This window comes from Podarcis filfolensis, assembly GCF_964270895.1.
Source record: "Podarcis filfolensis genome assembly, chromosome: 3".
NCBI classification, from domain to species: Eukaryota; Metazoa; Chordata; class Lepidosauria; order Squamata; family Lacertidae; genus Podarcis; species Podarcis filfolensis.
Genome location: NC_139606.1, coordinates 61274091 through 61299400, shown reverse-complemented (window position 1 = coordinate 61299400; position 25310 = coordinate 61274091). Strand labels below are relative to the sequence as shown.

Below are 25310 nucleotides of genomic sequence, written 5' to 3'. Positions count from 1 at the left end.
AGATATCCATATTTGCTTCAGGGCACAGGGTTAGATTTGTGCAAGCCTCTGCCCAAATAAGTTCTCACATACTTATAGATATTTTTTTTTTAAATTTATATATGTTAACTGGATTGATATGGTGGAGTCTCCTTCTTTGGAGGTCTTTAAGCAGAGGCTTGACAACCATATGTCAGGAGTGCTCTGATGGTGTTTCCTGCTTGGCAGGGGGTTGGACTCGATGGCCCTTGTGGTCTCTTCCAACTCTGTGATTCTATGATATTTAGCATGATATAGCAGTATATAAATAGTTTTTATAAATAAAAAAAAAACAAAGTCCATTAAATCAGCTTTATATCCTCTATCATTTATTTACAGGAATTCTTAGAACTTCGAGTCTGCCTAACTTTTTGTCCCCTTCTTTGGTCTCCTTTCTTGGCATGGTGTGCTGGCTGTATTCACTCCTGTCTCATCTTAATAATACAGGTGCTCATGATTCTGAAGCATCCTGGTCAAAAGACTTACTTTCTTCTGGTTTGCATGAAACTTAAGCTAATATGTGGCTTACCGAGACTGAAAATTCAGGCTCCTGGAAAGAAGCTTGCAGCCCCTTTGCCCCTGCTATGTCTTTTTTTTTTTTTTTGCTCCTACTACATGCTGGGCTACACCAAGCTTACACTTAGTCTATTGTCTGAATCAGGGCCTGTGGTTAAAACCTCCTCCTCCTTAACCATGAGCTGCAGCCAAGGTTTGTTCATGCAAACCAGAACGTAGTAGCCAAATGCTCTTTTTAAACAGATTTGTTTTTATAAAGCTCAAATACGGGTAGGCATGTCAATGCTTCTCTATCATTTCCCCATATTTCCTCCAGGCTTACTGCATCACCTTTTTTGTAAGCACAATGAGATGGACATGGAAATCTCATTGTGTTTATTTATTGCCATTTCATTCAGATTTGTCTCGTTAAAATGCTGTTTGTTTGGCTGAATGAATAATGATGGCAACCTGACATTATATCATTTTGTGCCCAGTCTTTGAGTCACCTACAAAGTCCCCTGAAAGTCCTTCCTGTTTGTTAAAGGTGCCATTTGATAGGAAGAAAACCTATTACTCTGGTATACTTTTCCCTCTAGAGGACTAGGAAGTTGCATTTCTGCATGTGGGCTGTCAATTAGCATTATTTCCATTTGTTTTAGATCCAGACAGGCGATCTGTTTCAACAATGAACCTTTCGAAACATGTTGATCCAGTCATTAACAAGCGACTCTCCTCCTCATCTGCAACATTACTAAATTCTCCAGACAGAGGTACAGTTTTTTTAAAAGGAACAACTGAAAGGAAAGAGCTAAAATGTTCTGTAAAACCTCAGCAACTATTAAAGGCACTTTATTTACATTGCAAAGAGGAAAGAAAAAAGCTTCCAACACAAGACCGTGTTTTGGAAAGAAAAAAACACCACATATCTGAAATATTGAAACTTGCCTGAATCGGTACACTTAGCAAGTGCTAAAAGCAGTGCTTCTGTCAGGTTTTTTAGTAAATGAATTGAAAACTAAAGAACCAGCTCATCTATCTCTCCATACTGCATGGAATCCATTTTAATTTTTTGAACATCACCACTAGACCATACTCATTTGGTCATTTTATATTTTTTTAACCACTTAAAAACAAGTTATTGAATTTCTCCAGGGCATTCAGATAACTGGCTTAAGTTGGGTAAGAAACTGGATATTCAGTGACTCTGTGATCTTACACAGTGACTTGATTTGAAAGATAAGCTTTATTCCAAATCATATTTCAGTCTTTCGGCCGGAGGTGGGGGGTGTTCATCTAAATGAGATGCTTCTTTCATTTTAATGTTTTATTGGACATAGAACAAAAAATGGGGTCTGTCTCATATGTTCGTTGCTTAGAAACCGATAGATGAAATATACTATCTCAGTGTTAACCAAAAATATCCAGAGTGTTGTAATCTGGTTTGTTGCAGATACTCATTTTTTTATTGATATTTATTTATATATTTTTTTAAAAAAGGTTATCAATTATTTTAAGACAGTATTGTGAAACTGGTTGGAAGGTCTCATATGGTTGGGAAACCCAGCTTGCAATCCTATACACCCTTACCTGGGAGTAAGTACCATTAAATTCAATGGGACTTGCTTTGGGTAATCATGCGTACGATTGTTCTGATTATGTCTTTGCAATCTGTGGGGTTTGCTTTCAGTATTTGTGTGTGCTTTTCTGCATGTATGGTGATATATGTGTCCCCATGCTGTGTTGTATGCCAAGCTGACAGTTCATATGCTGTAGCTTTGAAACATTGTCAAAGAGTGAATGATCTGGCTGTAACAACCTTTTAGGTAGCAAAGTACAATTTCTCAAGAAATTGTTCTTACACAAGAAAAATAGTTTATTTTCTATATTAATGCACAGAAACTTTCAAAGATCCCCTCCCCACAAAAAGTTAAATCTTCTCTTAAAAAAAAGTTTGTTTAAGATTTATTATAAAATGTATTGGAAGCCAGAAAAGAGATACACACTTCCTATTTATTGCAAGTGGTGTTTGTAGATAAGTGTGCCCGTTTTCAAATCACGAATTGAGCTTTGAAAGGAGTGGTTGTAATCGCATGTGTTTTGCTCCTGAAAAGTGCTCTCCTTAAACTTACTTTCCCAGTTCCCCAGTACATCCATTCCATGACAATTTAGACTTCTGTATGTTCAGGCAGAAGTGTTCATGTAACATTTAAATGAATGTGGAAACCTAGTTTTGCTGTGAAAATGCAGAGTGATTTTCAAAGTTGACTCTTGTCCTACCAAACTTGGTCCTTTAGATTCCCAGCTTTAGTTGTTGGAACATGAAAGGGTTCTGAAGAGCTACCTGGGTGTCATTAAGAGTTTTACCAGCTAGGTTTCTTCATATTATCAGAGATTATAGCTCTCATAGCCCTGGTGGCATTGCCTTTGAGAATGCTTTGACAGGAACTATACCAGTGGTGGGTGGAGCCAGAAGCAAAAGTGGGTGGAGTCTCAGATGTATTTCCCCCTCTATGTACAGTAGTACAGCTAGTTTGTCTCATATACCTCTCTCTATCTTGGATCTATCAGAGTTCAAGGACACATTCCATCCTGGCAAAAACTATCAGGGTCCAAGCAGAGCTAGAAAGGGATGCGGCCTGTGGAGGATTCCATGGGCGAGGTAGAGAAGTCTAGAGCAGGCATAGGCAAACTCGGCCCTCCAGATGTTTTGGGACTACAATTCCCATCATCCCTGATCACTCGTCCTGTTAGCTAGGGATCATGGGAGTTGTAGTCCCAAAACATCTGGAGGGCCGAGTTTGCCTATGCCTGGTCTAGAGAGCTGTATTTGGCCACAACGCCTGAGGTTCCCCATTTCTGATCTAGAGCAGTGAGCTGGACCACTGTGAGAGCTAACTCTCCACCCCCCCCTCCCATTGCTGCATCCTTGTGCACTACTTGACAAGCCGCCTTTGAATCTGAGTCTCAAAAGCAGTTTTCCTTCTGACATGACATGATGTGACACTGGTATTAAGTGGAGGGAAACTATGTATGTAAAAGCTCTTCTGTAGTCCTAAATTGCATTTTTGGATCATGGCTTTAAATATGAATTGGAGCCAAGTGTCATATTTGCCTTTTAAACACGAGCATCTTTTGAGATAGCCGAAGAATTAAATGCAATTTTAAGGACTATCAATTATGTATTCCCCCTAAAGGGTCAGATTGTCATCTATCTTCTCCCCCTCCATTACACAAATGTATGGCTGGCAGAGCTATACAAAAGAATTCCAGTTTTTTCCTATTTGCCACCACATCTGCTACTAAGTTGGTAGAGCATGAGACTCTTAATCTCAGGGTCGTAGGTTTGAGCCCCACGTTGGGCAAAAGATTCCTGCATTACAGGGGGTTGGACTGGATGACCCTTGTGGCCCCTTCCAGCTCTACAATTCTGTTATTCTAACACAAGAATAGCCTGGCTGGACCAGGCCGACACTAGTCCAGTATGCTGCTGCTCACAGTGGCATACCAGATGGCTGTTGGTAGCCCACAAGCAGTGCAGGAGTACAACAGGAGCAAGCTTGCTTATGAGCTTCAGCAGGTGATGTTCAGAGGCATACTCCCCCCAATACTGGAGGAGGTACACAGCCATTGTAACTAGTAGCCATGGATACTTTCATCCATGAATTTGTCCAACGCCTTTTTTAAACCATGCAAGTCGGTGACCGTCATGTCTTCCAGCAGTGCCTTCCATATTTAAGTATGTGCTCTGTGAAAAAGTAATTGCTTTTGTCTGTCCTGAATCCTCGCATCATTCAGCTTCATTGGCTGATCCTTCATTCTGGTATTATGTGAGGGGAAGAAAAAGTCTATCGAGCCACATTTTCTGTGTTTGTGTGTGTATCTACTGTATTTTTATGTGTGCTCCGCTGTATTTTTATGTGTGCACCCTTTGTCCTCTGCTCTTGTGGCTGTGCGGCATCTATGGTGTAGAACAAAAACCTGATTCCTGTGGCCCACCAGATGTTGTTGTACGTCAGTGCTCAGGGATGTTGGGAGTTGTGGTCAAGGAACACCTGGAGAGCCAGCAGTTCCCCACCCTTGCTCCCCAAAATGGTGTTGCCTCACAAATTAGACTCCAGATGGCCCTTAGCTAGGTCAGTTTCAGGAGCTAAACTTTGATGTGCAAAAGCATGGCTATGAAGCTAGGACATTTTATTAAATTTTTCTCTACAGATCGTGCACCCAACAAAGACTCCCAGCTCAAAATATGAGGGGAACTTGCAGTCCTATCCTATGGATGTTTACTCAGAAGTAAATTCCCCATGCATAATAAATAGTATTAATTTTTGGATCACACACACACACACACACACACACACACACACACACACACTTAGCTCCATGATGATTTCACAACAGGATTAGTAGAAAAAACATATTGTTCAGAAAATGAAAAAAGGCTCTCTGAATCAACTGCAGGACTGTAGCCAAACTGGCTTTGTTTTTAGATTGCGTGGGTGGACTCAGCACATCGGCTCTCCACAAACCCCACACATAGTGTAATCTGTGCCTGTCCAGGAGATGAGATCATATTGAGATCAACATAAATTGTACTGTCTGCAAAGCCCAAGATTCTTTGAAAGCACAGGTTCTGCAACCTGATATAAGTCATATCAAAGAGGCCATTCGAGCTTTTGTCCAGCAACACCAAATAGGAACTACTGAAAGTGGCAAATTTGTCCTTGCCATTTAGCTGGTTGGTGACAACTTTCCAAGTAAATAGTTGTCTATACCCACCATCCATTTGGAGCACCCTAAGTAGTTTTCCACTAATGGATGCATTAAGGTAACACCACACAGGACTATCCCTCAGTGACAGGCCACAAGCTTTGCATGCACAGGGTCCCTGGGGCAATACCTACATTCCAGGTAGGGCTAGGTAAGACTCCTATCTGAAACCCTGGCTGAAAATATTTAGTTAGATGGACTAATAGACACAGATGGGTTCAGTACAAGGCAGTTTCATATGCTCTGTATATGTAGCAGTTTCCATGTGACACAAATTTATCCATTGTTAATGGTACTCAGAAGGACCAATTGAAATAATTGGACTTACTCGTTTCAGTGGGTCTACTCTGTCTCTATCACACATTGTCTCTTATGCATACAATAAATTGAGTACAACTATTTTAATTGCTCAGAAAACTGGTTGTTAAACATATAAAATGCTAGCATACTTTTGCACGATTGCATTTTGCATTTAATTTTTCAATTATGCTTCTAGTAGGTAAAGGAGAAGGTGGCCCTTAGCTTTACTGTTGGCTTCCACAGTGCACATAATTCAGATGGGTAAAAAATAAATAAATCAAATTGCTCCGTCTTTTTGCTCTAAAGCATAAAATAGATGTTCAAAACCTTTTACTGGGGATGTATCACACATTTCAGTTAGACCTGAATCCTGAGTTCATAAATATTCTGGTGCTGTTTACAAAATCTGAATAGTCACTGATGTTTTTAAAAAGTTCCATTCCAGAGTTACATTTAGCCCATTTCTTTCATTTACCTGTTTAGACCAATTTTAACAGTAAATAGCGTAGTTGTAGTATAGCAATAACAAAGTGCAATTTCCTTTCTAAAATCTAATCTGTTATGAACATATATTCACTAAATATCCTGAGGACGATAAAATACTTTCCCACTTTAAGCAATGTATTGGGTTTAGATTTCTGACATAAGTAAATTTTCTATTTGATAGGAAAAAATGGATACATTTTTATTTTATTTTATTGCACAGCTGTTTGATAAGCCAACCCAAGAGAATTACTCTTAATTGTTCTAGCATGACCCCTCAGGTCAATGAAAACTAAACGGGATCTCAAGACTTCATTTTTCTGAAGAAATTATACAACACTTAGCTAAGTGTCCTTCCCTTTTTCATAGTGCCTACATGGGGCTAAATTTAACTGATTCCCACTGAAACCTCTTCATGGCTATGCTTAGGAGAAAGTACCACAATGCATTTGAACTTTTCTTCCTTTTTGTTACAGTGCTTTGGAGTCAAAAGTGTTCACCTTCCAAATAGTTTCACTTTGATTTCCCAGTGGAAAAATATCTCTGCTTTTCTCTTTTTTGATCTTCAGCTGGTAGAAGCTAACAATTAAAATTGTTTAGATATGGGGCAAATGGGCTTGTTAATTTCATCCATCAACATATAACTTTGTAATATCCTACCACTTTTCTCCTAGACATATACAGCATTTGTGTGTGTTCTGTTCTGTCACCACATATATTCAGAACCTATTTCTGCAAAACTTTAGATTCAATTCTGTCTAACCTGTTCTAGGCATGAAAGCTCTGACCCAGTTTGTACGTTACTCTTCCTGTCCAACATGCTTATGTTATTACTCACCAGTACTGGAGGAACTGGATGTTGTGATATTTCTGATCTTGGGAAGAAGCTGAGATGTTCTACAACTTCTCTTCTCTGGCATTACATTGCTGGCAGGGGGAAAGCACCAGCAATGACAGGAGGGTGTTACCGCCATGCACCTTCCTCTTAGTGCATAAGGACATGCATGCACAGAAGAGATACATGTGCATAGCCCACCACCACACACCGGCCTCTAATTTTGGCCTAGAACTGTATTGATAGCAAATTTTACAGAAGCATGTAAAACGTTCATGATAGCAAGTGAAGTTGTGCAGTTTGTTTTGCTTTTCTGGTACAAAATTTGGGGGTAGTGTGGTACAAATGCATTATGTTGTTAACTTGGCAATTGGCTTTTACAACTTTTTCTAGTTGCTAATAGATAACAGTGCTGACTTTACTTTTATTATTTATCAATATTGAACCACTGCAATATTGAACCACTGCAGAACTGGGAGAAACAAATGATTAGAAAATAATCAGTTCAGTAACCTATTGCACTCAGGTTTTCCAAGGAAAATTTGTAGGGGAGAAAGATATTTAATTCTTCCCATGCCTACTGATTATGACTTGCAAATCCCCCCTCCTTTCCCCCCCTACTTCCAGTTTCAGAGTCTGACTTGAGAGAAAAGTCTTGAGAGGGTAAAATGCTCCCCCACACTCAGTTTCACCCATGCATTCATGTTAAAGGGAAAATGCAAGGTTCCAAGCCCACAGTTTGCCTCCAAGCATGTGTTTCTATCTTAAGTTTCAAGGTGCTGATACAGAAGAAGCAGGAGGCAGGGAAATGAAAGGGCAGCAAGAGCAATAGTACTCAACAATGTTTCTTCCTTGAATCTTTCAATTATTTTCCCTCCCATGAACTTGTACTTTGCTAGTGAACAGTTTATTGAAGCGAATGTGTGTGTACGAAGTGGCGGAGAATGAAATCTGCTGACTTTCATAGTAGGCAGAGAAAAGTGGTGCCCGGAACAGCTCATTGGGGGGAAATAATGCAAATGATGTTCCTCAAGATTTTACTGCAATGCCTCCCCCCCCTGCATTTTTAAGATTCAAGTTTTAATGGCCACAGATGTGCCTTAATGGGGGCATACATAGTATATTTTGTACTTTATGTAATCTGTCTGGACATGATTCTATTAACGAAAAACCTCTTTTGCAGCAGTTTATTATGTAAGAGCATTTATGCAGGCAGCCTACTATGAATGTGAGAAAATTTTTCTTCTGCAACTCCATTTTTCCCGGGGTGATAAAATTAAATTAGAAGGAGCATTCAAGTTCCTTCCAGGAAAAGTTTGAGATGTGATTTGTGCTTCAGGGTTAGATGAAGTCTAAGCTGCACTTGGAAACAAGGGCTACTGAAGTTAAGTTGTGATTAAATTGTCCCCTTGGTTTCAATCAGACCTGTGTATAGCTAACTTAATCTGGATCCACTTATATAATGCTTTTATCTGTCTGTTTCTCTGTGAATGCATACCAGTTTCAGAAGAGATTACTTCTTTCCCCACATTGGAAGATTGTTTCTCCATGTATGTGAAAAGCGTGACATAACCATCTGAAAAATGGACTTTGAAGCAATTCTAGTGTGTCATGAAACCCTGTGTTAGGCGAGAAGCAGATTGATGAAGCTTATTGGGCAAGCTTTCACACTTTCTGCCACTACTTGTTGCAGATTGAAAGGAAGCATGTGCATCTCCTTCGTGTAGAAAATCATGCAATGCATGTAGAACATGTGGATCTCCCATGTGTTTTCCTTTTGCACATTGCAAGAAGCAACAGAAATGGAGGCAGTTGCATTTCAAAGCTTCTTGGAGTGTGTGAAACAGTTCATGGTAAATGTTTTCTTTGTGAGAGCTGATAAATAAAAGACATGAGCAACGGTAGTGATGGTGCATGGAAATAATTTTTTAAAAACCTTTTACAATAAGCCACTCTATACGCTTCACATTGAAATACATATATTCTGGTTAGGAGTAACAGAACATCTATTGCTCATCAGAGCACTGTGATATATGTCAACAATTTCTTGAAAAGGTGTGTTGACAATAAAAAGTGAAATAGAAATAATACTATAAAAAGTAAATGGAGTGAGGAGTCTGTAGCTGTTTAATGTTTGTCATAAAAATATTCTTGCCAGGGGGCAGTGGTTTATAGCCTCTTTGTAGGGTACCTGCTCATCTGTGGAAGGCATGTGATCTAACATCTTGCTTATATGGTGACACTCAGCTCGACGCCTGCAGCTAAGTCCATGGGAAAGCAGCGTTGTTAGCAGACTACTGACACCAACACATTCATTCTTGGCCAGAAGTAAAAGTGCAGCCACCTTGTCAGGAGATGCAGGTAAAATGAAAAACATTATAGAACTAATTCCTCTATTCGGTTGTGTTTCTTCTTCTTCTTCTTCTTCTTCTTCTTCTACTACTACTACTACTGCTACTACAGTGGTACCTCGTGTTACATACCGTCCTCCTTACGAATGCTGTGGGTTACATGCTCCGCTAACCCGGAAGTAGATGCCCCTTGTTGCGACCTTTGCCCCAGGATGCGAGCGGAAGTCACACTCCGGCATCGCGGCAGCAGCTGGAGGCGCCATTAGAGAAAGCGCGCCTCATGTTATGAGCAGTTTCCTGTTACTAACAGACCTCTGGAACAGATTAAGTACATAACACGAGGTACCACTGTATATCTCTGCAAGCCTGTTTTAAAATGATGTTTGTCCAAGGTTCATAATGTATAGTTGATTCATCCATAGATGGAATTAACTTGACTTTTCTTTAAAAGGTTCCAGTTGCCAGCAGAATGTGGCATTTCTCCATTAGCAGGAACTTGCTCCTGCAGCCATATGTTAGTTTTTAGCCTATCAAATAAGAGGTGTGTGTGTTCTAGAGGTTGTTGAGGAGTGGTTTTGCAGAAATCGAGCACATTGACGTCCCTAAGATATTAAGGGGGCCATACCATTTACTTGTGGGCCTGAGTCCCACTGACTTTCAGTGGAAAGTGGGAACCTTTCCCTGACTTGTGCCCTTAGTCATTAAATAGGGAGCATTTAGCAGAGACTATTTTGTCTGGTTTTGCCTCAGAGATGTGGAATCTTTGGCCCTTCCAGTGTTGTTGAACTATTGGCTGTGGGGCTGATGCGTGTCCAGCTACATCTGGTGGGCCACTTGTTCCCCATACATGATCTACTGAATTAAGAGAGAGATAGAGAGAATGAAAACATAATTAGTGAGGTAAATATTTCTGTGAGAGAGTTTGTGAAAGAGAGCCTTGTTTACATATTACATATTTGCTCAGCATCCCCTACCTCATGAACCCAGTGCTTGAGAACAGTAATTCATAGAAAATGAAAGCATCAGTGTTACAAAATCTTAAAGTACAAATGACCTCAAATTGTTCCCCAGTGTGTCAGCTATAATTTCTATCCCAAGGTCGTCCTTAAATCTTCCCTTGTTGCTCTATGTTAATAATTTGCCAGGAGATAAAAAGAAGAGGCATCAGACTGGAACACACACACACACACACACACACACACACACACACAGTGAATTAAGTCCTAAGAGACTTGAGGAAAAGTCACGTGTGTTTGATACAAAACCCAGTGTGTCAAATGAATGATGACACTTCCTGTTCTCTCGTTATATCAGTTTGGAAATGATTAATTTCACAGCTTATATAATAAGAGTTAATGTAGGCCTTTGCTAGGCAATTTTGGTACTATATTACAACCTCTTATGAATATCTAAGTATTCCCTGGCACTTACAACTTCATTTCAAAAAAAGGAGTCTAGCAGGCATGGGAGAATAGAATTTGAAATATTTATTCTAGCTGAGGACCATTGGCTTTTCAGAGGAAGATTAAGGCATACATACAGTAAAAACATTTAGGGTAGATGGTAGATAGGCAATCCATATCTTTCCATAGAGAGAAATATGTTATAAAGCCAAGCAGTGTTTGCCTTATCCATACAAGAAAAAGTTATCTGTATTTGCCTTGTCCTTAAACTTTCTAGTCTATGCATTGAGACTCGACACCCCACTTCCACCCCCAAAAACAAACCCACACGCTGGTATAGTATTTAAAAAATCCAAGAAACAAAGTCTAATTCAGTAGTGTAACCTTGGTGGTGAAACACTTGGCCTATTCCCATTTTAATGTCTCTGAAGGTATTCAAGGATGATCACATGATCTTTCTAGTTTGAGCACGTCTCTTTTTCTCTCTGTATTAATATCTTATTTCCTTTCTTCCTCCTTCATTCATTCCTTCTTCTTCTTCCTCTTCCTGTTTCCTTCTCTTGACTTTCCTTTTACCTTTTTGGTTTTGTATATACTATGTAAATTTTTAAAACATAAAAAAACCTCCCATACCCTAGTCATCCCCATTTGTCCTCGTTCAGCATCTTGCAGCCCCATCAGCCCTCTCTCCTTCAAGGCCGTAAGCTGTCGAAATCCAGCAGACAGAGCAAAACTCTTTGGCACGACACCTGATGTTAGACGTAGGAGGACTACACATTCAGCAGGGGTGAGTAAGCTCATTAGTTATGAATAGGCTTATAGCTGTGGTGAAGCAAAGCTACAGAAATGATAGACTACATACTCTGCTTTCATCAGAGAAAATGGGTTTGGTAGACAACAAGATGATTAATGGAATATGAAGTTTTAAACAGCTGAGGTTTTTCCCCCAATAAGCAAATGCTTATTTCCAAACACCAGATACTATCAAATTTAATAGTAAAGGCTGCCTTTCTTTGTGTACTATCTCTTTTCCCATGCGCAATGTGCAAAGTACTGCTTATTAAATCACATGGTGATGTGGCTGATTGAACCTCTTTGTCAAATTTTAGATGAGCAGAAAAGAAAAGGAAAAGGTCCTTTCGTTGTCTAACCCATCTGGCAAAAAAAGATCACGTTCACCTGCTACCTTCAGAAGCAAATCAGCTGCTTGGTAAGTAATTGGCTGGCCGCCTGTGAATCGCTTTAAGTGCTGTTTTCAGCCAGCATTTGCTGGGAAAATAGAATGTGCATAGAAATGGAAAGAAAGTGCAACTGTTAGAGGAGTGGCCCTACTCTGATTTTCCACCCACTCACCTCTGGATTATCAGGAAGGCCTTCTTTAACCACTTGACCCTGGAGAATATTGGAACAGACTGTGATATCACACCAGACTGGGACACTCTGTCTCTGATGTAAGCAGAGGACGATCATGCATGCACAAACTAAAGTGGACATGCTTCCCACAGCCTGCTAAACATGCAGCTGACATCTGTATGAAAGTACAGAGAGTAAGGCATTTCACACCACATGATAGCTACCTTGTAGCTAAGAAAATGGCCACTACTCATCTGCCTTGTTTTGCACTCTAGGACCATTGTACAGTTAACAAATGTTTGAAGAACCACCCTGATGTTTAATGATATGGCAGTATAGTAATCCTTTTATGGTAGTGTACAGATACTTTTATTTATTTATTTATTTATTTATAAATAAACACACACACACACACACACACACACACACACACTGCTCAGGATCCAAAGAGTTCATTTACACACATCAGGGTTGTTGTTGCTGCTGTATGTTGCTGTTGCATGTTTTGTTATGTCCAGTGGGGTTTGTAACTTCCCACCCCCACTCTGAACAGCCCTTGCTATATCACAGATTGCTCTTGAGAGTGGTCTTTAGTTCCAAGTGCTTTGCCGTGAGACATTGGAAAGGCTGCTTTTTTGAAAAATGCCTCTTTGGTATGCTGTTTACAGAAGTGCTTGGTTCTGGGCCACAGGGAGTTTCTCATATTAGAGAACTCTCGGTTGAGGCAGACTTTTGACCTTTGCAAGACACGGAAGAAGATAGCAGAACACAGGGAGATGCTTTATACTGAGTCAGATCAGTGGTCCATCTCATTCGTTACTGTCTCCATTGATTGGCAGCTGCTCTCCAGGGTTTCAGATTCAGCTCTCTCTGGAGATGCCAATGATTGAACCTAGGACCTTTTGCATGGAAAGTCCCAGAGTTATAATAACCCATTGTTCTACATCTAGTGAAGGCAATCCTGTTTCCATGGTGCCAGCATAATCTTTACCCATTGGCAAGAAAAAAGGGAAAGCTTCTCAGCATGATTGCAGTATTCTTCATGACTGTTCACAGCTAAATGCTTATCTGTATTTAGTTCTGTTCTTGCTAGTCTTGAAGATAAGTTATCAGCTATTAATGTTGCTGTTACTGTTCCTTTACGGCTCCAACAGGCATGCCTCTAGGTCTTTACCTTTCTTGCCTGGAACACCCAAAAAGGTGGTTTCAGCACATGGATCATCCAGAATCTCTTCCGCTCAACAACGCCCTCCCTCCCCTGGCAACATCCGACCCACCAAAAATGACCGCAAGGTGGAAAATGTGAAAAAAGAAATACAGCGGGAGTCTGAGAAGACCACTGAAGAAAAGACGGACCATGTGAAAGCAACCATCAGTCCCACAGTGGTTACAAACCAAGAAGCACTCCCTTGTAAAACAGAGACCACACAAAGTAAGACTTGACTTATTAGCATTCCAATGTGCTCCTAACTACCCTGGCCCATCTTCCAAACAGGTAGCATTTGGGTGCCATTTTGATTCGCTAAAGCCAGTGGGGGGAGTTGTGGCAGGCCTCCAAGTTTAATGATTTCAAAATGCTTCACATTCATTGTCTTTGTTGAGACTCCAAATTTTGGAGAGCCGTCAGGCAAGAAAACCCACAGTGGCCTCCTCCTTGGTGAGGGCAACCCTTGCTTTAATGGGCTTAGCCTTAGCACTACCTTAGCTGCCTTAGCACTACCATTGCTGCCATGTTCTTCCCCTCCTCACCACTGTTGCCACTGTCATCTTGTTCACTCATTAATTCACCCACCCTCTGGACCTGAGGGAGCAAGCAGGGAGGGGCTGCTGCTTCTCCCTCCCCCTCCTCTCTCACCACTCATTTATTATTATTATTATTATTATTATTATTATTATTATTATTACTACTACACTGCAACTCTGGGCAGCTTCTGCCTACCTCCTTTTCTCAACATCAGCTAGCAGACCCTGCCTTGGCAATTTAAAATTTCCTCCTAGTTACAGAAGTTGCATAAATGTTTCCTGATTTTTGACACCTGATAAAAACTTTTTTGTTTAGGCAACTCTACCCGGACATGTAATTTTAATAAGTGTATTTGTGCTTTTTTAGCTGTGGATTTCTCTAGATTTTGATAATTGGACTGTGTGTACTGCTTTCAAAGTCTGTTTTACCACTGTTTTAATGAATATTTTATGCTGTTTTTCTTAAACCACTTACAGATGCTATTTATTTATTTAATTTCTTTCTTTCTTTCTTTCTTTCTCTCTCTCTCTCTCTCTCTCCCTCTCCCCCTCTCACCTCTAATATCACCAAGATGCTAGGATGTCCAGGTACACAGAATATGCATTGCTGAATATTCCTTTCTTACTTTTTCAGTTGCTGCTCCAGTTTTGCCCTCTGCTCCTTCAGTTGCTTCACCACCTCCTATCTCTAGCAAGCCTTCTGCGGGGACAACAGACCCAGAAGAAGCAACCAGGTTGCTTAGCGAAAAAAGAAGGCTGGCCCGGGAACAACGAGAGCGGGAAGAGCAGGAAAGAAGAGAGAGGGAAGAGACTGAAAGGTGACAATCTCAACATTTAGAAGAGATGTAGAAGATGCCCTTTTAGCACAGCTTAACATTTCTTTGCATGAGTCATAGCCCCCCAAATCACAATGTTGAAAACCAGATATTGCCCAGCCCTACTGTTTGCATCTACATAGTTCCACCTTATTTCAGAAATCATGATATATGGGTATATCACGATGTTTGGTTGGTGATATATATTGTGATGTTGAAAACCAGGTATTTCCCAGCCATAATGAGAACAGAATGCAGGGTAATGTGGTGCCCTGTCTGAGGTCAAAATTTGACACCCTTCGGTCCAAAGCCACTTCCCAAAGGCGGGTAAGAGAAGCATTGGGTTTGGGAAGGAGGCACAAGGCTCTGGGCAAGGTCCTGTCTTCTTCCCTAAGCTGCCCAAGTGCTAACTAGGCTTTGGGAAGAAGGCAGGAGGATTCTAGGACCTTGTCAGAGCCCTCCCAGCTCTTCCCAAAGCCCAGTGCTTACCAGGCTTTGGGAAGGAAGTAGGAAGGCACCGCCACGCCCTGTGCAGGGGAACCAGTCGTGCTCCCCTAAATTCGCCTCTGCTGAATGCATGGAAGAGGAGTTCTTACTTTGGTAAACCCTCACACAATAGACTCCCAGCTTGTGTTGCCCCCTGCACTCTGAATTGGCACAGGCCAGAGAGAAGTATGATTTGGCCCTTACTAATGGTGTCCACCCAAAGAATGAGTGAGTCTCTGTGTTTCCAGAGAAGGAAAACTCTTCTTTTTACTTTTTGTGTTATGAACTGCTGCTGTCTGCCGCTTGTTTCTCCCCTACTGTACATTCTTCTGAGGCTCATTCTTGATGCTCGTAGACAAAAGAAGGAGGAGCTGGCCCAGAGGATAGCGGAAGAAAGAGCTCGCCGAGAGGAGGAGGCTCAGAAACAGGAAGCAGAGAGGAAGCAGAAAGAGGCAGAACATAAGCAGGAAGAAGAGGAGCAGTTGTGCCGCCTGGCAGAAGAAAAAGAAAAGAAAGAACGAGAGGAAATGGAACACCTTCAGAAGCAGGTTTTAGAAATTAAAGAGGATTTTCACATTTTTATCAGGGTGTATTGCAGAGATAGCTAAAGGATGCTTATGTGACTTTCTGAACTGGTGGAAACTCTCGAGATGAAATTAAGAAATGAAGGGAAGAGAAAACATTATATATTATTATATTGATCTTTATTACGGCCATTGGCCCATCACACGACAGTTTCCCATACCAACATAATGTACTTAAACCTCCAAATTTAAAACCGCCAAAACTTACAAACAACAGACAAGAACCAAAGCAAAATAAAAACAAAAGACCAACATCATACATTACAATAAATTTGTAACATAAACATCGCCCTCTGCTCATAAATTAGTAGAAGACATCAATGGTGATATCACCTAATTACAACCTAAAACATAGATCATAGTTTAAAGGGATTATCCAAGCCGCACAGGAGTCAATTTCTCTTCTTTAGGGATAGGACGCTGATCAAGAATCTGGCAACCATGAGTGATCTTAGGGGGTCATCATCATTTAATAGATATCTCAGTTTGGCTTCATTTGTACCATCGGCAATTCCTTTTAGATATTGAGCAAGAAACTTGCTCCTGGCCAATGAGTGAAAAGCACAGTCAAGAATTATGTGATGCAACGATTCCGGTGCCCCACAATTACAATCACATAAGAGCGATATCTGTCCATTGGAGAATCTATTTCTCAGCACGTTCGATGGGAAGGTGTTGAATCTTGCCTTTACAAAGGCATATCTATGAGCCGAAGAAGTTAAGGAATTCAAATAGTTTGGGAGCCTTAAGAGGGGTAATAAACCAAGGTTTAGAGGTGAGCAGGTACCATTGCCCAAGACCATTTTCTGCTGCAAGTCCTCTAGTTTACAGGTTACTGTTCTTTTAACTGGAGCTATGTCCTGCTCTAGTAATTTGGATGGGGAGATTCCCATTGCCGTAATTTTCAGTTGTAAATTTTTTACCCATGGGCTCTGAAAATCATCTCTCCACATACACTGTATCAAGTACAAATTTGGGAGGCTAAGAGAAAACATCCTTATCACCCTAGAGAATTCCTGGTTTAGACACACAAGTCGTACCACCTCATGTGTCCAAACCTAACATCCCACAGCACCACACTGGTCTACATTTAGGCACCCTGCATTCCTGCAAAAAACAAATGTACCCACTTTGGACAATAAGCATTGCCACCTTAGGGCAATACTTTAATTAGGCCAACTAAAACGTCACAAAATAGTGTAGAAACTTTTGAGTTCTCCAGAGTTCTCAGATGAGATGGTAAACCAAGTGAGGGGTGGGGGAGGTGAAAAAGTTGGCTGATGTAAGAAGCCAGTTAGTCACAGTCATAAGATGGAATGTGGGAGGAGGCAGCAGACTCAAATTAGGCTCTGCTAGGAATACAACATGTTTCTCCTGGTTCATGCTGGGTTTCATATTTTTGCTTTAGCGGTTTTGTTGAAATAGTCTGCTTCTAGTGAGATCAAAACTAGCCTTTTCCCTGTTCCAGTTCTCCATCTTTAACTTGGAATATAAGGTTGGATCCAGATTTAGTAGCATTTAGAGAAGACCCATTGAAACCAGTGGGACTAATACAGGATTAAATCCAGACTGAGTCACATCCATATCATGCAGTACATTTCTGCTTTGACATGCGAGGGGAAATCCCTTTTCTAAGAACTCTTTCTGTGCCCCGCCCCACCCCTGCAACTCCCAGGGCAAATAGCACCTTCAGAAGGAGGAATTCCTCTCAGGGTTACAGCAGGAGAGGAAAGGGTTAAGCTCCCCCTTTGCACCTGCTCTGATTCCACTCATTATCAGACACTGCCCCCACAAGATAGTGCAATTTATTAAAACCTGCATGTTCAGTACAAAGATGCATTTAGCATCTTGTGTAGTTTGGCCCCTTGAACACAGTTTTCAATGTATCCTCCCAACATATCATCCATGTACAGAGAAAAGGAGGTACTTGGTGATAAATACAGACATCAAGAGTAACCGTGGATGTAAGAATTATGTACTCCCAGGAAAACTAATGATCCTTTAAACAGGAACATTGGCATTTTAATTTTTGGAGGAGGCTGTATAGAAGCACAGGGTTGAATTTAGAAGCCCACATTTTAATTTGGAAAGCACTGTGATTGAAATACAGAGAAGTAATGAGATTGCACATCCAGTGAGGTTCTTTTGTGAGCAGCAGCACCCTCCCCTCCACCCCCCCCCGGCCCAATTGTAAGCTGCTTATGAAATCTATTAGAAGCTGATTTCAGTATGGAAATAGAAAAGAATTATGATGCAAACACTGCTGTACTGACACAGCCTCTTGGTGCCTGCTTGTGGGATTGCAGACATGGAAGTGAACCGTCAGGTTAGTTAAAAACTCGATGAGCAGATAAGCAAATGTTTGTTGATAGATGAGTTAATCCATGTTTTCCTTTGCTGTGTTGGCATTTAGAAGGAAGAAGAGGCTCGGTTACGAGAAGAGCAGATTCGGTTAGAGCGTGAAAAGCATTTCCAGAGAGAAGAACAAGAGCGCTTGGAAAGGAAGAAGGTAACAGGAAGGCACATGGGCATGTGGAACGGGATCTTGTGTGTGGCTGGAACCTTCCCATTAGGGCAGGTGGCCATTGGAATTTCCTGCAATTTAGCCTTGTGGGTGGGCGGTGGTTGAGCTTGAGTGCCAGATTTCCTAATAGAAGACACTCCAGCCATTTTCCGGGGACCTTCCTTTACAAGAGGGCCTCTTCTGGCCCTGCACCCTCCATGTGTCCATGCTGCATGTGCACAAATTATCCCTCTGATTTGGAACCCTGCACAATCAGAGTTGCAAATCACAGGGAGGACCTATACTTCTGGGGATATCTTTTTTTGTTAAGGGCCACATTCTATCAGGGATAATCTGTTGGGGGCCACATGCTGGTGGTGGGTGGGGCCAAAACCAGAAATGGGCATCCCCTTCCTTCCTTCCTTCCTTCCTTCCTTCCTTCCTTCCTTCCTTGTTTCTGCCACCCCATTTCCCCTCTATCACCCTATTTCCCCTTCTATGCCTCCCACATTAAACTGGGCCAAGACCCACAAGTGGCCCTCAGGCCACAGTTTTTCCATCCCTGATCTATGCATATACGATGAGGCTTCTCTTCATATTTGTTAGTCCAAACATGTACATTGTGGCAACAGGGGTGGCCTCTTCCATTCCACCCATTTGCATGGTGGGAAACCCCCAAAACAAGCTTTGCAGTGAGTGATGTGCTTCGAACTCGCTGCTTATAGTGTGATGGTGCCTGTTAAAAAGAAACTGGATGGTGATACATGCTACCCGGCCAGTCCGTCACTGCCACCTCCCCCTTCCATCCTGCCTGTTGGAGAATAAGTTTCTTGAGAATGTTTCTGTCTCAGGGGGACAGAGAAATGGCAGAGGAGGACATGGTAGCAAGGGGGACTGGAGCATGAGAGGAGGGAACCAGGAGGGGGAGCATGCAAGGAGGCAGCTTGTTCACCATCTTCCTCCCACTGCTGCCATCTCCCCCTGTAGGGAGCGGGTGGTGCTGTGGTCTAAACCACTGAGCCTCTTGGTCTTGATCGGAAGGTCAGCAGTTTGAATCTGTACAACAGGGTGAGCTCCTGTTGCTCTGTCCCAGCTCCTGCCAACCTAGCAGTTCAAAAGCACACCAGTGCAAGTAGATAAATAGGTACCGCTGCGGTGGGAAGGTAAATGGCGTTTCTGTGAGCTCTGGCTTCTGTTGCGCCAGAAGTAGTTTAGTCCTGCTGGCCACATGACCCGGAAGCTGTCTGTGGACAAACACCAGCTCCCTCAGCCTGAAGTGAGATGAGCGCCGCAACCCCATAGTCGCCTTTGACTGGACTTAGCCATCCAGGGGTCCTTTACCTTTACCTGTACCTTTTTATCCTGCTGCTGGGTTCTTGAGATAGAAACAGCTCATTTCAGGAAATCAGTGTCAGGGCACTTAATTCCACAACAATAGGAAGAAAAAGAAGTGGCAACATTGGCATGTCTGTAGTAAGTACCAGTTTCCGATTCAGTACTATGAACCTGTAGCCCTCCAGATGCTGTTGGAACTCCCACTCCCATCAGCCCCAGCCAGTTTTCCCAGTTGTCCTGGTTGATGGGAGCTGTAGTTCACCAGCATTTGAAGAGCCATTGGTTCCCCATATCTGGTATAGGAACACATACATTAAAAAGAGAGTTCACAATGTGTTCACAGCACGTAGTTAAAGACTAACCACAGTAAAGGGTATTTTTATTTTCTTTGCAGCGTCTTGAGGAAATTATGAAAAGAACTAGGAGAACAGAAGCTGCAGAGAAGGTAGATACTTCACTTCATCCTCTCTTTGTAGAAAACATTCCTACCTTCATATATAGATACATTATCTTTGCGGAGCTCTTTGCGGAGCTCTGGCCCAATGGTTGCCATTGGTTTGATTTGAATTAATTTTATAATGAATGATTTTAGAGTGTTGTGTTGTGTTGTACTGTTGTACTGTTGTACTGTTGTATTGTTGTTAGCTGCCCTGAGCCTGGCTTCGGCTGGGGAGGGCGGGATATAAATAAAATTTATTATTATTATTATTATCTGTCAGTGGACCTTCTAACTTTTTTATTTTTTAAAAAATGATTTATTTTACAGAAATCAAATGAGCAGCAAAATGGGGAGATAGCAAAGGAAACAGGTATTACTTTCTTGATCCGCATCTACTTTCGTTCTGAAATGATTATTATTCACAGCATGACTTGAGTAGGAGAGAATTTTAAAAGCTAGCAGTCCAAATATATTTAATGAAAAGTCAATGATGAATCAAAGCATGTGAAAGCACATGATAGTCTGCTACAAACATAATTATGTGTGCAATTAAATATATAATTATCAGTGTGCAATTAAATATATAATTAGGAATACAAGCTTTTATTAGTTTAATTGCCAGATTAATCAACCAAAGCTTTAAATAATTAGTCAGTTGGGGGTCAGTTTTAATTAGTATGGGCAAAATCATCAGTCTTTCCAGCTGCACATGATCTATGGCCATGGCCGGGTCACTGATTTCAAGTGTAATTATGCTACTGTCATAAATTACTTTTATTTGCATTTTTTAAAACATGAAATTGGAAGGGCATAAATTATCTGTTACGATTTCTAAACAAAAGAGGTGCAAAAGGAGAGATTTCTTGCTAGATTGTTTTGTCAAGCCATGATGTTGTTACTAATTAGATATTAGAGGTTTTCCTAACACCAAGAGGGAAACCAAGTTGTTTGCAGAGCTTAATTGGATGCAGAACCCTCTATTTCTGTCTTTGCTTTAAGCACATATGATGTGCTAAGACAACCTTTCCCAACCAGGAACTCTCCAGATGTTTTGGTCTCCCAACTCCCATCAGCCCCAACCAGCCAATGGTCAGGGGTGATGGGGGCCTGGAGTCAAAAACATCTGGAAGGCACCGGGTTTGAGAAGGATGTGCTATGGAATTAACACAGGGGAAAAAGTAAGTCTGTTGGTACAACTAAGAATGATCCAGATGAGCGGCTTGTATCTCAAACAGGTTATTCAGATCTAATTTTTCTGTGTGCATGTTTGGCACATTGGCTTCCTCATGTTCATGTTTATTCTGTCATAGATAGTCATAGTCATTTTGTGGCTTGTCATCCACATCAGTAGGAGGAACTCCTCATAATTGTTCCTCTCCTGTTATCTGCTGCCTTTTCTGTTCTGAGCATGCACATGGATTGAAGTAAATGCACCCTTTTCTGTCAAAAGTGATGTGGAAAACTTTCCCCCCTTTCTCTAGCTGTGAGTACTCCATTAAGCCCTGCGATGGGTTCTCAGGTTCAGTGTGTGCCAGAATCTCCACGGAACGGGGAATTGCTCACCCATACCCACGTGCTAATTTCTCATCAGCCCACAATCAACCTTGACAGGTGAGAGACCTGAACTGAGATGTCTCTAGCAATACCTGATGTTTCTTCTTACTGAGATGAAAGCGTATTAAATCAGACTATTTTCCCTTTTTGGGTGTCTCCATCAGAAAGTTTTCATACCTGCTCAACACAACCAAACAACCCCCAGCAATCAAATACACTGAGTACTGCTGTATTCAGTGTCTGTCAAATGTTCCTACATTAAATATTGTCGTTCTTATCAAACCACTTAAAAGCACAGCTTGCTGCTTGGTAGCTAAGAGCATACCTTTTAAATTTTAATGAGACATTTTCTCCTCCTATCTGCACTACACCATTATTGAAAAAGAAGTTGCTGTAGAAAATACATTGCTAGATTTCTGCTTTTCATTGTACAGAAAAGAATGCTAGCTCTCTTACATGAGTGTCAGTCAGCATGTCTCTGAGTTTTTTAAAAGCTTTTTTATAACTAGAATCAGAGCAAGACTATCCTTTGTGTATACAAAGATTTCTTTGCACTTCCTGGGCACAGCATAGCAGCGGCACAGCTATCTAGCTTCTCGCAGTCACACTTTTCACACAAAAGCTTGGAGGAAGCTTGTTTCCCACTCTTCAGAATAAGCCATCGAGAACCTTGTGCTTAGGCATGTCCCTTCTCCTCTCCTCATCTTTCACGCTCACGAAGAGGTGGTCGGAAGCTTCCACTTTTCATTTTAAACTAACTACCGTTCCTTATGATGACCAAATCGTCATCTGCATATCCATGAACAACAAAGCAACAAGGATGGCCAACCTGAACAGCACTGGTTATTGTGCCAGAGCAGGAAAGGTGCCTTAAGGCAAAATAAAAACAGCTACTCCAACCCTTAACACTATACAAAGCTCATTAAAAGTGAAATATGTTCAGTATTTAAAGGGAAAACTGCACCCGCCAATGTTTAATTCTGTTTCAAATTAATTAGCAAGTACCACCTGGCTGTCAATATTTATCATTGTGTATATCGGTTATCTGTCTCTTTAGATTGAATGTTATATCTGCAAATTGTGTAAACTCTAGAGAGGTATATATTGGCAGAAAGGCAGGGAGGCTGCTAGGAGACTAAAACAAGAATACCTGATGCATCCAGTTTGCATAAATAATATTGAATTGTTAAATCAGAGGACACCTTCTTGACGCTCATGGGTTAGAAGTGCTGAAAATTTGTTATTGGCCACTATTTTGACATGACCAACAGTATTTGCATTGTAACTCATTTTGCACCATTGGTGCCTGACAAAATTCTGTGTACATAAATGTTAAGAAGAGCCTGCCCCTCCAGTGACCTATCTAGTCTAGCATCCTGTTCTCACAGTGGCCAACCAGATGCCTGGGAAAGCATGCGAGCTGGGCATGAGCACAAAAGTACTCTTCCCACCTGCACTTCGCAGAAACTGGTATTCAGAAGATTACCTCTTCTAACAATGAAAGTGTGACTATTAGCCATTGATAGCCTTATCCTCCATGAATTTGTTTAATCTTCTTTTAAAGTTGGTGTAATCCAACAGATGGAGCTATATACTGAATCAGACCATTTGATGCATCTAAACCATTTTTGTCTATTCCCATGGCTAATGATTCTCTAGGGCCTCTAGCAGAGGACTTTCCCAGCATGGCTGTCTGAGATCTTTTTAACCAGAATGATTAAAGACTGAAGTGTCAACCTCCTATTTTTGCAAACCATGCGCTCTTCCACTGAGCTGCGAGTTTACATTAACAGAAGCTAGTCTAGCATCAGGCAAATGCTTCATATTGCCAGTGTATGAAAAACAAAGACAGCACTGTAAATTCATCTAAGAGAGTTTTGAACAGTTGTTTTCATAGAATTGTAGAGTTGGAAGGGTCCCTGAGGATCATCTAGTCCAACCCCCTGCAATTCAGGAATATGCAGCTGTCCCATACGGGAATCGAACCTGTAACCTTGGCATTATCAGCACCACCCTCTAACCATCCGAGCTATTATATTCTTGTCACTGCTGTGCAGCTTGTGTTGATTCCAGTGAAATCAATGTTTTAACAGTGTAGCAATTGTTTCATATTCTATTTAATGGAATAATGTTACTGTAGTGGCTGGGGAAACCCAGCCAGATGGGCAGGGTATAAATAATAAATTACTATTACTGCTATTACTACTACTATAATTATTATTATTACATAGATGTGATGCGATTGTTTGACTCTGGAAATGAAACTGCATAATATGCAGTCAGTTACACAGAGTTAGTACTGACTTCTTTATACAGTGGTACCTCGGTTTACTAACTTAATCCATTCCGGAAGTCCGTTCTTAAACCAAAGCCGTTCTTAAACTGAGGTGTGCTTTACCTTATGAGGCCTCCTGCTGCTGGTGCCCTTCCACCATTCGGCTTCCATTCTTAGACCGAGGTAAAGTTCACTAACCGGAACACTACTTCAGGTTTTGCAGAGTTTGTATACCAAATAGTTCGTAAACAGGGCTGTTCTTAAACCAAGGTACCACTGTATAATACTATTTCTCCTGTCATGATTATTCTTGTATGGATAAAAGCAATGTGAGCTTATACATTAAAAAAGTTATAGGAATCAGGATGTTAGAATGCTAGATAGTGGGAGGATTCTATCAAAAATAGGACATTGATCTTCAACTTGTGGGAAAGGCCCTGGCCAATGTGTAGCACCGCTGCTTTTTCTTAGAGGAGAAACAGACATTCAAAGGAAAGCATTTGGCTGAAAAGCACTTAATCTTTTGTGACCTAATTATTGTCAGTGGTGGAAATTAATTCTTTACTTCAACAAAAATGGTGCAAGTACTAAACTTCGCATACCGTATACAGTAGTGTAGCATGCAAATGTAGAAGAAAAATAATCTTTAAAATGTTTTATAATCCGTAAGGTATTTTCATTATATTTCAGTAATCTCAACCCAGGAAAACATCCAAATGAAAACGGAGTGTCTATGCAGAATGATAATTTTGAGGAGGTCATCAGCTTGCCCATGGGAACGAAACCATCCAGGCTGGATGCTATGAACAATGATGATAAAAATAGCCCTGACATTTCTTTGACTCCCATTTTGGCCTTTGAAGAGAAGGGGACCCTAGGGCCATTGCCTCAGGTAGATAACGTTCAAACACATCAAACAGCAGGTAGGTTTGTTTTAAATCTCTTGTTGATTTTCTAATGGGCGTGAAGTGTGGCATCCGAGATGTTTCTAGCAAGTGTCTGGATTCAATTTTTGTATTAAGTGCAAGTTCAGGACATGGAACAAATTGTATAACCTCTGCTTTAAAAACGTTTGTCATGTTGCAGCCCAGTTGGAAAGATAGAAATAACTAGGAACCTGCTGGTTCGATTCACTGGGCCAATCTAAGATTGGAATGAATTATTCACCGCAAAGAGAAAGAGCATATACCTCATCCTTTCTCCACCCAAATGTGTGTTCTTTAAGAAACCGGCTGTTTTGATATAAGGGTGAGGCAAGATGACAAGATGCAAAGGGCAGGGTTCTTATAACTTTAGCAGAGGTACAGGAATAGAAACATCAACCAGTGCAGCTCTTTTTACCCCTTCATGACAAGATGCATCTGTAAGATCATCCTCTGCTACTCAGCAATTCTATTCTCTTTTGCATGTGATCACCATATGAAGCAACTAAGTCCTTGATTAACATTTTCTGTCTGTGACTTGGAACTTGAGCTTCTCTTCCATGAATGGGAGGGCTCCCTCCATTGATTGAAGGAACTCTGACCCAATGGAGGCTCTGCTAACGATCCACTGATTTCTCCCTTCAG

The 25310-nt window shown here is 41.2% G+C and overlaps 1 protein-coding gene across 6 annotated transcripts in view; it reads left to right on the top strand.

The window, feature by feature from the left end:
• MAP7 (microtubule associated protein 7) overlaps window positions 1–25310 on the top strand; it is a 98774-nt gene that overhangs the window by 72409 nt on the left and 1055 nt on the right. For 3 of the 6 annotated variants that reach the window (XM_083607697.1, XM_083607694.1, XM_083607692.1), the window contains exons 6-17: window positions 1176–1286; window positions 9149–9262; window positions 11294–11442; window positions 11765–11865; window positions 13163–13440; window positions 14386–14569; window positions 15408–15600; window positions 18050–18145; window positions 19869–19919; window positions 20241–20283; window positions 21395–21524; window positions 24433–24665. In XM_083607697.1, coding sequence (XP_083463823.1) covers window positions 1176–1286; window positions 9149–9262; window positions 11294–11442; window positions 11765–11865; window positions 13163–13440; window positions 14386–14569; window positions 15408–15600; window positions 18050–18145; window positions 19869–19919; window positions 20241–20283; window positions 21395–21524; window positions 24433–24665 — 1683 coding nt within the window. The remainder of the gene's footprint in view (window positions 1–1175; window positions 1287–9148; window positions 9263–11293; window positions 11443–11764; window positions 11866–13162; window positions 13441–14385; window positions 14570–15407; window positions 15601–18049; window positions 18146–19868; window positions 19920–20240; window positions 20284–21394; window positions 21525–24432; window positions 24666–25310) is intronic. The other 3 variants (XM_083607696.1, XM_083607695.1, XM_083607693.1) reach the window with 1 other exon arrangement.